Here is a 14,941-nt window from a genome sequence, read left to right on the forward strand (position 1 = left end):
CAAATCATTTTATTTTCCTTTTTTTTTTTTTTTTTGAGACGGAGTCTCGCTCTGTTGCCCAGGTTGGAGTGCAGTGGCGTGATCTCAGCTCACTGCAAGTTCCGCCTCCTGGGTTCACGCCATTCTCCTGCCTCAGCCTCCCAAGTAGCTGGGACTACAGATGCCTGCCACCTCGCCCGGCTAATTCTTTGTATTTTTAGTAGAGACGGGGTTTCACCGTGTTAGCCAGGATGGTCTCGATCTCCTGACCTCGTGATCCGCCCGTCTCGGCCTCACAAAGTGAATCATTTTATTTCTTTTTTTTTTTTTTTTTTTTTTTTTGAGACAGAGTCTCGCTCTGTAGCCCAGGCTGGAGCGCAGTGGCCGGATCTCAGCTCACTGCAAGCTCCACCTCCCGGGTTTACGCCATTCTCCTGCCTCAGCCTCCCGAGTAGCTGGGACTACAGGCGCCCGCCACCTCGCCCGGCTAGTTTTTGTATTTTTAGTAGAGACGGGGTTTCACCGTGTTAGCCAGGATGGTCTCGATCTCCTGACCTCGTGATCCGCCCGTCTCGGCCTCCCAAAGTGCTGGGATTACAGGCTTGAGCCACCGCGCCCGGCCAATCATTTTATTTTCTAACAAAGAGCAGCCTGTAAAATCGAGCTGCAGACAGACAAGCAAGCTGGAAGCTTATGGGTCAATGCCAGCAGCTGTGCCAATACGATAAAGCTACCTGAGACTAGACATGATCAAAATGGCAGCTCCATCTTCCCTTCTCTTTGCCAGTCGCCTGTACAGTAAGGAGCAGACAAGATGGTACTGGCCAAGTGGGTAGGGCAACCAGCCTTCACCGAGCAGTATGTAAATGTCACACCTGGCCCAACCAATCTGTGGGCCCTACGTAATTCAGACACCCCCTCCTCAGCCTGACTATAAAATCTAGTGCCTGACTGTAAAATCTAGTCGGTGAGCGGGATTTTCCTTTCGGGCATCCCTCTTTCTCGCAAGGGAGGGAGCTGTTCTACTTTGTTTCTTTCTTTCTTTTTTTTTTTTTTTGAGATGGAGTCTCGCTCTGTCGCCCAGTCTAGAATGCAGTGACGCGATCTTGGCTCACTACAACCTCTGCCTCCTCCGCCTCCCAGATTCAAGCCATTCTCCTTCCTCAGCATCCCAAGTAGCTGGGATTACAGGCATGTGCCACCACCCCTCGCTAATTCTGTATTTTCAGTAGAGATGGGGTTTCACTGTGTTGGTCAGGTTGGTCTTGAACTCCTGACCTCAGGTGATCCACCTCCACCTCAGCCTCCCAAAATTCTGGAATTTCAGGCATAAGCCACCGCTCCCGGCCCTCTTTTCTCTTTCTTTTGCCTATTAAACTCCCCTCCTAAACTTACTCCTCATGCGTGTCCATGTTCTTAATCTTGGCGCAAGATGACAAACTCCAGGTATTTGCCCCAAACAATGACACTGCTTCAATAGTGGCAACCACTCCCTTGCTGTGACAGTGACAACCAAAAATGTCTCCAGCCATCGCCACATGTGCCCTATGGAGGGAGTAGAAGAATCGCCCCTCAGGCCAGGCACGGTGGCTCACACTTGTAATCCCAGCACTTTGGAAGTGGCGGGAGGATCACAAGGTCAGGAGATAGAGACCATCCTGGTTAACACGGTGAAACCCCGTCTCTACTAAAAATACAAAAAAAATTAGCCGGGCGTGGTGGCGGGTGCCTGTAGTCCCAGCTACTCGGGCGGCTGAGGCAGGAGAATGGCGTCAACCTGGGAGGCGGAGCTTGCGGTGAGCTGAGATCCGGCCACTGCACTCCAGCCTGGGCGACAGAGCGAGGCTCCGTCTCAAAAAAAAAAAAAAAAAAGAATCACCCCCTAATTGAGAACGACTGGTCTATTTCTAACAAACTTATCACTACCTTGTTGGCAAAAAATGTTAATAATAACTAACCCAACTGGGCACGGTGGCTCACTCCTATAATCCTATCACTTTGGAAGGCCAAGGCAGGAGAATCGTTTGAGCCCCAGAGCTCCAGACCAGCCTGGGCAACATAACAAGACCCTGTCTATACAAAAAAAAAAATTAAAAAAATTAGTCAAGCATGGCGGCCTGCACTTGTAGTCCCAGCTACTCAAGAGGCTGAGGCGTGACAATCGTTTGAACCCAGGAGCTGGAGGCTGCAGTGAGCCAAGATCCCACCACTGCGCTCCAGCCTGGGCGGCAGAGCAAGACTCTGTCTCAAAAATAATAATAATGACTCACCTTTATATAGCTTTTACCAGGTACAGACACTGTCCTAAAAGCATAGCATCTGTTAACTCATTTAATTCTCCAGAAAACCCTAGGAGTTCCTTTTCCTGTCCTGGGGCACAGAGTGATTGAGCGACTTGCCCCAGGTCACACAGCTGGGACATGGTGAAGTGCCAGGATTTGAATATGGTTCCTCCAGCTCCAGAGCCTGCTTTCTCATGCTTTCTACTGCTCTTTTGGATATGGGACTTACCAGATTACATTTTTAAAAAATGAAAATTCTTTATGTCTTCAAAGCTGCAAAAGATTGTGGACACATTTGAGTCACTTCTCAGCAATCAGACTTTATGGAGAACAGAAGGGAGGCAAGAAATCTCATCCACAGCTACCACTATTCTCCGGGATGTGGAATTGAAAGTTCTAGAAACTGCCTTGAAAGCTCCAGAACAAAAAGTCCAGAAAATCCAAAACAGTAGTGTGGGTAAGACAATAATGAGGCCTGATACACACTGGGGACTGGTTAGCAGCTGGGATCTGGTTTAGGCAATTAGAAAAAAAATAATGGAATAGACCACATGAGTCCGTTTATGTAAATTACATAAATGCATACAAATTCTAGAAAACGCAAACTTATCTAGAGTGACAGCGAGGGGCAGGAAGGAGGGGTGGCAAGGGCATGAGAAAATCTGGGGAAACTATTAGGGGTGGTGGAAATCTTCCTGCCTTGATTGTGGTGTTGGTTTCAGAGGTGTATGCACCCAACAAAACTCACCAGACTGTACACTTTAATATGTGCAGTTGGTTAGACATCAATTATACCTAATAAAGTTGTTTATTCAGAAGATTGCCAATAGTTTCCAATCCCAGGTCTGGAATTTTCACTTAAATGTAGTTTGAGGACCAGGCGTGATGGCTCACACCTGTATTCCCAGCACTTTGGGAGGCTGAGGTGGGAGAATTACTTGAGACCAGGAGCTCAAGACCAGCCTGGGCAGCATAGCGAGACCCCATCCTTTTAAAAAAATTTAAAAATTTGCCAGGTGCAGTGGCTTGTACCTGCACTCTCAGCTACTCAGGAGGCTGAGGGAGAGGATGGCTTGAACCCAGGAGTTTGAGGCTGCAGTGAACTAGGATCATGCCATTGCCACTCCAACCTGGATGACAGAACAAGAACCTGCCTCATTTAAAAAAAAAAAAAAGTTTTGGGCTGGGCAGGGTGGCTCACACCTATAATCCCAGCATTTTGAGAAGCCAAGGTGGGGGGATCACTTGAAGCCAGTAGTTTGAGACCAGCCTGGGCAACATGGTGAAACCTTATCTTTACTAAAAATACAAAAATTAGCCAGGCGTGGTGGCTGGTGACTGTTATCCCAGCTACTCTGGAGGCTGAGGTGGGAGAATCACTTGAACCCGGGAGGCAAAGGTTGCATTAAGCCTAGATCACACCACTGCACTCCAGCCTGGGTGACAGAGCAAGACTCTACCTAAAAAAAAAAAAAGAGCAGATTTTGAAAAACTCAGTGCCTATTCTTTTTGGAAAACTGGCATCTGGATACTTTGGTTCAAAATTAAACCATTTTCCAGAATACAAATAAATCTCATCTCTCCTGATTTTGCCACGTCCTAATTGTTTGATCTGAGACCAGTGCCCTCACTTCATTGGGCTTCATTCTCCTGTCAATAAAATGGGGATATTAGCTGGACATGGTGGTGCACAAATGTGGTCCCAGCTACTTGGGAGGCTGAGGTGGGAGGATCGCTTGAGCTCAGGAGTTTGAGGCTGCAGTGAGCTGAGACTACACCACTGCACTCCAGCCTGGACAACAGAGTGAGAGCCTGTCTCGAAAAAAAATTTAATAGAGATAATAAAAGTGCATGTAATGCACTTAGGACTAGGATACCTCAGAAGCTAAACGACTCAAACTTTTAAAAAAGAAAAAAAGCTACAGTAGTAATTGCTATAATTATGATTATTCTATCTTTCCACTCTTTAGTATTATGAAATATTACTAAAATAGTGTCATTCTTTTTTATGTGAAACACATAGTTTAATTTGGAAAATATTAAATAATATAAAAATAAGTCAAATTAAGGTTTTATAAAAATAATAGAGTAACAAGCGATAATACAATGGATGATGAAATTAACATTGTGGGCAGGGTGAGGTGGCTCACGCCTGTAATCCTAGCACTTTTGGAGGCCGAGGTGGGCAGATCACCTGAGGTCAGGAGTTCAAGATCAGCCTGGCCAACATGGCGAAAACCTGTCTCTACTAAAAATACAAAAATTAGCCAGGTGTGGTGGTGCACACCTGTAATCTTAACTACTCAGGAGGCTGAGTCAGGAGAATCATTTGAACCTCGGAGGCAGAGGTTGCAGTGAGCCAAGATCGCACCACTACATTCCAGACTGGGTGACAGAGCGAGACTCCATCTCGAAAAATAATAATAATAATAATAATAATAATAATAATAAATTCGGCCAGGCACAGTGCCTCATGCGTATAATCTTAGCACTTTGGAAGGCTGACGCAGATGGATGATCTGAGGTCAGGAGTTCGAGACCAGCCTGGCCAACATGGTGAAACCGTTTCTACTTAAAAAATACAAAAAAATTAGCCACGCATGGTGGTGCATGCCTGTAATCCCAGTTACTCATGAGGCTGAGGCAGGAGAATTGCTCGAACCCGGGAGACAGAGGTTGCAGTAAGCTGAGAGCGCACCACTGTACTCCAGCCTAGGCAAAACAGCAAGACTCCATCTCAATAATAATGATAATAATAACAATAAATTCACTTATACTGAGCTCAAGAATTTCTATTCATTAAAACATACTAAATGAATGAAACAGTAGGCCAAAAACATTAATACACAATTAAATACTTGTAAACTGTTCAAAAACTGAGAGTCGGTATTAGACAAGCCAGTAATAGTTTCTAGAATGTTAAAATGTCATTCTTTTTTGTTTGTTTGTTTGTTTGTTTTGAGATGGAGTCTCACTCTATTGCCCAGGCTGGAGTGCAGTGGCACGATCTAGGTCACTGCAACCTCCACCTCCTGGGTTCAAGCAATTCTCCTGCCTCAGCCTCCCTAGTAGCAGGGATTACAGGCGCCTGCCACCATGCCCAGCTAATTTTTGTATATTAGTAGAATGGGGTTTCACCACGTTGGCCAGGCTGGTCTCGAACTCCTGACCTCAAGCAATCAATCGGTCTAAGCCTCCCAAAGTGCTGGGAATTCAGGCATGAGCCACTGTACCCAGCCATAAAATAGTGTCATTCTTGATGTGCTATTTTGTTGCTTGCTTCTTTTTTTTTTTAACCTTTCAATACACACAAAAGGAGATAGGAGAATAAAATCCCGGATGTACCCATCACCCAATTCAACAATTTCCAACTCACAGCCAGTCTTGGGCTGTCTGCTTTTAAGATACATATTTTCGAGAGCTTAACTTTTTTAGCTTTATTAAGGTGTAATTTATAAATAAAATTGTATATATTTAAGGTGTACAATAGGATGACTTGATATATATTGTGGAATGATAATCACAATCAAATTAGCTAACACATCCATCACTCACATGGTTACCTTTTTTCTCACGAGTTTTTCTTGATTGCAATTCATTTGTGACTTTATTTTTCTTTGAAGCCTGGTTCCCCACCATAGGGATATGTCATCACTTATTTATTTATTTACTTACTTACTTACTTATTTTTGAGACAGAGTCTCACTCTATCACCCAGGCTGGAGTGCAGTGGCGCGATCTCAGCTCACTACAACCTCTGCCTCCCGGTTCGAACTATTCTCGTGCCTCAGCCTCCCAAGTAGCTGAAGTTACAGGTACATGCCACCACACCCAGCTAATTTTTGTATTTTTAGTAGAGATGGGGTTTCACCATGTTGGCAAGGCTGGTCTTGAACTCCTGGCCTCAAGCAATCCACCTACTATGGCCTCCCAAAGTGCTGGGATTACAAGCGTAAGCCACTGTGCCCAGCCCATGTCATCACTTATTTCATCAATTGCTTCTTGTTGAACATCTAGATAATTCAATGATAAACCATTATCATTGAAGCTGCTATGAACTTTCTTGTAGCTAAATCTGCCCTCCGTCCACAATCGTTTTCTGAGAATAAACTCCTAGAAATAGAACTGTTTCTTCAAAGGTGTATGCTAGGAGCTGTTAGTTAAGAACTTGGTTTCAGGAGTTAGAGTCTTACATAACTTCTGACTTCAGTTTCCTCATCTATAGAATGGTCCCTCGTGAGGTTATAGGTTATTATAAGGTGACATGTGTAAGGCTCTTAGTTTAGTGCCCGACACATCCTAGACATTCAGTGTATGTGAGCCATTTATGTTGCTATGAACATTTTTTTTTTGGAGGCAGCATCTCACTGTGTTGGCTGGGCTCGAATTCCTGGGCTTAAGCAATCCTTCTGCCTCAGCCCCTTGAGTAGCTGGGACTACAGGCATGCACCACCGTGTCCCGTTCCTATGCATATTTTTATAGCTTCTTACCATATCACTAAGCCTGCCCATTGCTTTTCTTACCAGCTATTGAAACTCGAGTGATTACAGACAACTGCTCTGAAGAAAGACAGACATTCAACTTGAACGTACAAATGAACTCAATGGACATCCATTGCAATGACGTCATCCAGGGAGACACACAAGGTACACGTGATGCTGCATTCAGAATCCTTCACACAGAGCCATGTCATTGTGTGAGGCGTGGGGAAACAAGCCCACTGGGCTCTCCCCTAATGGGCTTGTTACCCTCAAACTGTGATATTGAAGATTTTCCCTTTAAAAAAAAAAAAAAGACATTTTCCCAAAATGGAGGTTTTCTATCATTCAGTATGGGAGGGACTTCTTTGCAATTGGGGAGGGGAGGGGAGTGCTGTTCTCCCTGTGTCCCAGTTTGGGTTCACACAGAAGCAAATCCTGAAAGAAGTGTGAGAAGTTTCTTTGGGAGGTGATCCTCAGGAACAACAGTGGGTATATTCCTCAGGCTTCTCCAGAGAATCATAACTAAAGAGCTAAAGAGCGTAGTGTGTGGGGGTGTGGGAAGAAAGGAGAGAGAGAGAGAGAGAGAGCAAGAGATGAGAGAGATGGAGAGAGAGAGCAAGAGATGAGAGAGATGGAGAGAAAGAGATATGGAAAGGCAGATGGGGAGAGAGAGATGGAGAGAAAGATGGGGAGAGAGAGATGGAAAGAGAGAGATGGGGAGAAAGAGATGGAAAGAGAGATGGGGAGAGAGAGATGAAAAAAGAGAGATGGGGAGAGAGACATCAAAAGAGAGAGATGGGGAGAAAGGTAGAAAGAGAGAGATGGGGACAGAGAGTTGGAAAGAGGGATGGAGAGAGAGAGAGATGGAAAAAGAGAAATGGGGAGAGAGATGGGGAGAGAGAGATCAAAAGAGAAAGAGGTGGAAAGAGAGAGATGGGGAGAAAGATGGAAAGAGAGAGATAGGAGAGAGAGATGGAATTAGAGAGATGAGAGATGGAAAGAGAGATGTGGAGAGAGATCAAAAGAGAGATTGAAAGAGAGAGATGGAAAGAGAGATGGGGAGAGAGAAATAGGGAGAGAGAGATGGAAAGGGAGAGATGGGGAGAGAGAAGGAAAGAAAGAGATGAGGAGAGACACGGAGAGACATTTTAAAGAATTGGCTCACGTGACTATGGAAGGGCGACATGTCCAAAATCTGCAGGGTGGGCAGGCAGGCAGGAGACACAAGGAAGAGCTGATACTGCAGCTTGAATCCAAAGATAGTCTGAGGCCAGAACTCCCTTTTTCTCAGGAGACCTCAGTCTGTTTTCTCTTGAGGCCTTCAACTGATTGGACGAGGCCCACCCACATTATAGCGGGCAATCTGCTTTACTCAAAGTCTATTGATTTAAACATTAATCTCATCTTTAAAACACTTTCACGGCAACATCCATGCCACATGTCTGGGGACCACAGCCTAGCCAAGTGGACATGTAAAATGAACCATCACAGTAGGTAAGAGGTAAAGTAAGACAGGCAAGAAAAGGCAGTCAATGAGGTAGGTACCTGAGTGAGCAGGTTGCTGTTGGGATACCTGAGGCGCAATCCCACTGAGTTGCCCATTCAGGGAGAGGGAGCTAGGATGTCTGTCCATCTGCTCTGATCTATCACTGGTGGAGGGTTGTTCTGGGGGCTGAACTTTCAAGCTCTTCCAGCCTGTCCTCTGTGCAGGCCAAACACAAATTCACACCCATGGAAGTTCCCAGGCAGAGCCACCGATGCTCACAGCAGAGTTCATCAGCATACAGTTTTACGCTGTTGGTGGGACTATAAACTAGTTCAACCATTGTGGAAAACAGTGTGGCGATTCCTCAAAGATCTAGAACTAGAAATACCATTTGACCCAGCCATCCCATTACTGGGGATATACCCAAAGGATTATAAGTCATGCTGCTATAAAGACACATGCACACATATGTTTACTGCGGCACTATTCACAATAGCAAAGACTTGGAATCAACCCAAATGTCCATTAGTGACAGACTGGATTAAGAAAATGTGGCACATATACACCATGGAATACTATGCAGCCATAACAAAGGATGAGTTCGTGTCCTTTGTAGGGACATGGATGCATCTGGAAACCATCATTCTCAGCAAACTATCGCAAGAACAGAAAACCAAATACTGCATGTTCTCACTCATAGGTGGGAATTGAACAATGAGATCACTTGGACACAGGAAGGGGAACATCACACACTGGGTCCTATTGTGGGGAGGGGGAGGGGGGAGGGATAGCATTAGGAGACATACCTAATGTAAATGATGAGTTAATGGGTGCAGCACACCAACATGGCACATGTATACATATGTAACAAACCTGCACGTTGTGCACATGTACCCTAGAACTTAAAGTATAATAGAAAAAAGAAAAAAAAAAGAAACCAAGAATCCCAGGGATTCAAGCCAGGGTGTCCATAGTACCTACAGCCTTTGTAAGAAGAAATAATTATTATTCATCGTCTCAGCGTTACCAGACTTTGATGGTCCCACAAAATGCAAAAAGTGGGTTGTTTGTATGAAAACATTCTTTGTTTTGTTTTGTTTTTGTTTTTGTTTGTTTTTTGTCTTTGATATGGAGTCTCACTCTGTCGCCCAGGCTGGAGTGCAGTGGCGTGATCGCAGCTCACTGCAGCCTCCGCCTCCCAGGTTCAAGCGATCCTCCAGCCTCAGCCTCCCAAGTACCTGGGATTACAGGCATGCACCACCACCTCCAGCTAATTTTTGTATTTTTAGTAGAGATGGGGGTTTCACCATGTTGACCAGGCTGGTCTCGAACTCCTGATCTCAGCTGATCCACTCCCTCAGTCTTCCAAAGTGCTGGGGTTACAGGTGTGAGCCACCTTGCCTGGCCCCAGCACTCTGTTATAACGAACCCTCCAGAGATCACAGGATTTAAGCTCCAGCTGAGAACAACTCTTCTAAAAAATGGCAGACCGGGTGCGGTGGCTCAGGCCTGTAATCCTAGCACTTTGGGAGGCCAAGGCAGGCAGATCACCTGTGGTTGGGAGTTCAAGACCAGCCTGACCAACATGGATAAACCCCCATCTCTACTAAAAAATACAAAATTAGCCAGGTGTGGTGCTGGGTGCCTGTAATCCCAGCTACTCGGGAGGCTGAGAATTACTTGAACCCTGGAGGTGGAGGTTACAGTGAGCTGAGATCACGCCATTGCACTTCAGCCTGGGCAAAAAAAAGGGAAACTCTGTCTCAAAAAAAAAAAAAAAATTAATACACGTAAGAACACACTGTCCTCACAGCAACATTATTCAAAATAGCCAAAAAATGAAAATGACTCAATGTCCATCAGTGAAAGACTGGATAAATAGAAGGTGGTATATCCATATAATGGAATATTATTTGGTCAGAAAAAGGAATGAAGCACTGATCCATGCTACAACATGGATGAACTTTGAAGACATGATGCTGAATGAAACACAGCAGATATAGAAGGCCACAGTGTATGATTCCATGTATATGAAATGTCTAGAACAGGTGAACTCATAGAGACAGAAAGCAGATTGGTGGTTCCCAGGGGCTCAGTGAGGACTGCTTATGGGAATGGGCTCTCTTTTGGAGGTTATGAGAATGTTTTGGAACGACATAGAGGTGATGAAAACATTGTGAATGTACTCAATGCCACTGAATACAATTCACTTTTTTTTTTTTTTGAGACAGGATCTTGCTCTGTCACCCAGGCTGGAGTGCAGTGGTGTAATCATGGTTCATTGCAGTCTCAACCTCCTGGGCTCAAATGATCCTCTAATCTCAGTCTCCCAAGTCACTGGGATTACAGCCTCCCAAGTCACTGGTAGTGCCACTTTGCCTGGCTTTGGAGACGCTTTTAAAGATTCAGTTTTTGAGTTGGGCATGGTGGCTCACACCTGTAATCCCAACACAGGGAGGCCAAGGTGGGCAGATCACCTGAGGTCAGGAGTTGAAGACCAGCCTAGCAAACATGGTGAAACCTTGTCTCTCCTAAAAATGCAAAAATTAGCCAAGCGCGGTGGCTCATGCCTGTAATTCCAGCACTTTGGGAGACCAAGGTAGGTGGATCACCTGAGGTCAGGAGTTCCAGACCAGCCTGGTCAACATAGTGAAACCCCCGTCTCTACTAAAAAGACAAAAAATTAGCCAGGCGTGGTGGTGCATGTCTGTAATCCCAGCTACTGTGGAGGCTGAGGCGGGAGAATCACTTAAACCTGGGAGACGGAGGTTGCAGTGAGCCGAGATCACGCCCCTGCACTCCAGCCTGGCTGGGCGACAAAAGCGAGACTCCATCTCAAAAAAAAAAAAAAAAGAAAGAAAAGAAACAGAAAAGAAAAGAAAAATGATTCAATTTTTCTGTTTCCTCAGGTCCCAGTGCCGTTGCCTTTATCTCATATTCTTCTCTTGGAAACATCATAAATGCAACTTTTTTTGAAGAGACGGATGAGAAAGAGCGAGTGTTTCTGAACTCTCAGGTAGTGAGTGCTGCTATTGGACCCAAAAGGAACGTGTCTCTCTCCAAGTCTGTGACGCTGACTTTCCAGCACGTGAAGGTGGGTCACAGGTGTGATTTGAGCTTGCCAGGTCTCAAGGAGGCAGGCCAAACAATGTATGTATCATCCCAGGCTGTGGTTCTAGACCCGCCCTGTTCAGGGTTATAGTCAGGAGGACCTGTCGCTATTGAGCATTTGAAATGTGGCTGGTCTGAATCGAGATTTTGAAGACAGTAATTCCAGATTTACATCTTGTAAATCAGCCTTTGAAGACTTAATAAGAAGAAAACAATTAGCTTGATTGTTGGCATGCTCATATAGTTCCAACTACTTGGGAGGCTGAGGCAAGAGGATCGCTTGAGCCCATGAGTTGGAGGCTGCAGTGAGCTATGACTGTACCACTGCACTCCTGGCTGGAGTACAGAGCAAGACACTATCAGAAGAAGAAAAACAAAAAGGAGAAGAAGAAAAGAAAGAAAGAAAGAAAGAGGAAAGGAAGGAAGGAAGGAAAAGAGGGAGGGAGGGAAGTGACTGAGAATTTCCCCAAACCAATGTCAAACACCAAACCACAGATCCAGGAAGTTCAGAGAACCAATAAGAATAAATGCAAAAAAAAAAAAGAAAAAGAATTAGATTTAATCATTCCACATTGTATGCAAATACAAAAATTATAACATCACACTGTATCCCATAAATATACACAATTATAATGTATAAATTAAAAATAAATTTTTAAAAAGAAGTAAATCAAAACACAAAAACAGAAAAGAAGAAAGGGCATGCCTGTAATCCCAGCACTTTGGGAGGCTGAGATGGGCGGATCACGAGGTCAAGCGATCGAGACCATCCTCGCCAACATGATGAAACTCCATCTCTACTAAAACTACAAAAATTAGCCAGGCGTGGTGGCACGTGCTTGTAGTCCCAGCTACTTGGGAGGTTGAGGCAGGAGAATCGCTTGAACCCGGGAGGCAGAGGTTGCGGTGAGCGGAGATCGCGCCACTGCACTCCAGCCTGGCGACAGAGCCAGACTCCGTCTCAAATAAAAAGAAAGAAAAGAAGAAAAGAATGTCAAATATCTCCTTGATAATATCTATGTTGATTATATTTATTAATTTATACTGATCTATTTAAAAGATACTATGTTGAATATAGTGGGTTAAATAAAATTTCCTATTAAAGTTAATTTGACCTATATCTTTACCTTTTTTGAGAAAGGGGCTCATTCTGTTGCCCAGGCTGGAGTGCAGTTGCACAGTTATAGCTCACTACAGCCTCGAACTCCTAGGTTCAAGGGACTCTCCCACCTCAGCCTCCCCAGCCTCCCTGGCAGCTGGAACTACAGGTGTGTGCCACCACGCCCCACTAATTTTTTTACTTTTGGTAGCAAGAGGAACTCATAATGTTGTCCCGGCTGGTCTCAAACTCCTGGCCTCAAGCAATCCTCCCACCTCAACTTCTTAAAACCCTGAAATAATAAGTATGAACTTCATCCAGCCTCTTTTCTATTTTCTTTCTTTCTTTCTTTCTTTTTTTTTTTTTGGAATCGGAATCTGTCGCCCAGGCTGGAGTGCAGTGGTGCGATCTCAGCTCACTGCAACCTCCACCTCCCGGGCCCAAGCGATTCTCCTGCCTTAGCCTCCCAAGTAGCTGGGATTTCAGGCGAGTGCCACCACGCCTGGCTCGTTTTTGTATTTTTAGTAGAGATGGGGTCTGGCCATGTTGGACAGACTGGTCTCCAACTCCAGACTTTAGGTGATCCACCCACCTTGGCCTCCCAAAGTGCTGGGATTACAGTCGTGAGCCACTGCACCCGGCTTCAAAGGCTAATTTTAATCTCTCTCCTCATGACATTTCTTTCCTATACCATGCCTCTCATCGCATGAGCAATTACTGTGATGTAAGGGAGTCAGAGACAAAATTGATTATACAACAACCAGGGACATTTGGCTTAGAGAGACTTTAGGGAAAAACATTATGTGAGCTTCAGACTCCACTGGTTTTGTTTTTTGTTTTTTTTTTTTTTTTACTCCCATGGTTGGGGTAAGGTTCTAAAACCAATGAAATCTCTTGAAACTGTCATTCCCAGGGAACTTTGCTTTATTTTATGTTACATGAAATCCCAAAAGAGCTGCGGTTATTGATTGGGAGTCCTGGTGGCCACATAAAATAGAAATTAGGTGCAGTGGTTCATGCCCGTAACCACAGCATCTTGGGAGGCCAAGGCAGGAGGATTGCTTGAGGCCAGGAGTTCAAAACCAGCCTGGGCAACATGTTGAAACCCCATCTCTACTAAAAACACAAGAGTTAGCTGGGCGTGGTGGTGCACACTTGTAGTTCCAGCTACTGTGGAGGCTGAGATGGGAGGATCATTTGAGCCAGGGAGGTCAAGGCGGCAGTGAGCTGTGATTGCACCACAGCACTTCAGCCTGGGCGACGGAATGAGACCCTGACTCAAAAACGAACAAACAAAACAGAAATCACCTGAGTCACACTTCACACAGATGCCTTAGCAGGTGGCACCCTGGCATAGGTGCCTTAGCAGGTGGCACCCTGGCATAGGCCAACACTGAGAATTGTCCCTCCTGAGGAGAAAGACAATGAGCTGGCTGCATGCGGTGGCTTATGCCTGTATGATCCCAGCACTTTGGGAGGCAAAGGAAGGCAGATTGCTTGAATCCAGGAGTTCAAGACCAGCCTGGGCAACATAGTTGACCCTGTTCTCTACGAAAAATACAAAAATTAGCCCGGTGTGGTGGTGCACGTCTGCAACCCCAGCTACTCGGGAGGCTGAGGCAGGAGAATCCCTGGAACCCAGGAGGCGGAGGTTGCAGTGAGCCAAGACTGAGTCACTGCACTCCAGCCTGGGTAACGAAGTGAGATTTCGTATCAAAAAAAAAAAAAGACAAAGACAATGAGCCCTTTCTATTTTCAGACGAACCACAGTATCAAAAAGGTCTTCTGTGTCTACTGGGAGACCACAAAGCAGGGAGGCCTGTGGTCCAGGGATGGCTGTTTCCTGATACACGTGAACAAGAGTCACACCATGTGTAATTGCAGTCACCTGTCCAGCTTCGCTGTCCTGATGGCCCTCACCAGCCAGGTATGATGTAAATGTTTTATTCTTCCAGCAAATACTTTCTGAGCCCCTACTAAATGGTAACAAGTGCTATTTTTTAAAAAACTGAAAAAAGGCCAAGCATGGTGGCTCATGCCTTTAACCCCAGCACTTTGGGAGGCCAAGATGGGCAGATCACCTGAGATCAAGAGTTTGAGGCCGGGCGCGGTGGCTCATGCCTGTAATCCCAACACTTTGGGAGGCCGAGGCAGGCGGATCACAAGGTCAGGAGCTCGAGACCATCCCGGCTAACACTAAAAATACTATTTTAGTCTCTACTAAAAATACAAAAAAATTAGCCGGGCGTGGTGGCGGGAGCCTGTAGTCCCAGCTACTCGGGAGGCCGAGGCAGGAAAATGGTGTGAACTGGGAGGCAGAGCTTGCAGTGAGCCAAGATCATGCCACTGCACTCCAGCCTGGGCGACAGAGTGAGATTCCATCTCAAAAAAAAAAAAAAAGAAGAGTTTGAGACCAGCCTGGCCAACATGGCAAAAACCCATCTCTGCTAAAAATACAAAAATTAACTGAACATGGTGGTACATGTCTGTAATCCCAGCTAC

At 45.3% G+C, this 14,941-nt stretch overlaps 1 protein-coding gene across 5 annotated transcripts in view; it reads left to right on the top strand.

Annotated features, from left to right (window-relative positions):
• Window positions 1–14,941, top strand: part of ADGRE3 (adhesion G protein-coupled receptor E3) — a 60,989-nt gene that overhangs the window by 21,218 nt on the left and 24,830 nt on the right. For all 5 annotated transcript variants that reach the window (XM_033200803.1, XM_033200805.1, XM_033200804.1 and 2 more), the window contains 4 exons: window positions 2,535–2,718; window positions 6,789–6,908; window positions 11,139–11,323; window positions 14,199–14,366. In XM_033200803.1, the coding sequence (XP_033056694.1) occupies window positions 2,535–2,718; window positions 6,789–6,908; window positions 11,139–11,323; window positions 14,199–14,366 (657 nt within the window). The remainder of the gene's footprint in view (window positions 1–2,534; window positions 2,719–6,788; window positions 6,909–11,138; window positions 11,324–14,198; window positions 14,367–14,941) is intronic.

The sequence above is a fragment of the Trachypithecus francoisi genome, unplaced genomic scaffold (genome assembly GCF_009764315.1).
Source record: "Trachypithecus francoisi isolate TF-2019V2 unplaced genomic scaffold, Tfra_2.0 Lachesis_group5, whole genome shotgun sequence".
NCBI classification, from domain to species: Eukaryota; Metazoa; Chordata; class Mammalia; order Primates; family Cercopithecidae; genus Trachypithecus; species Trachypithecus francoisi.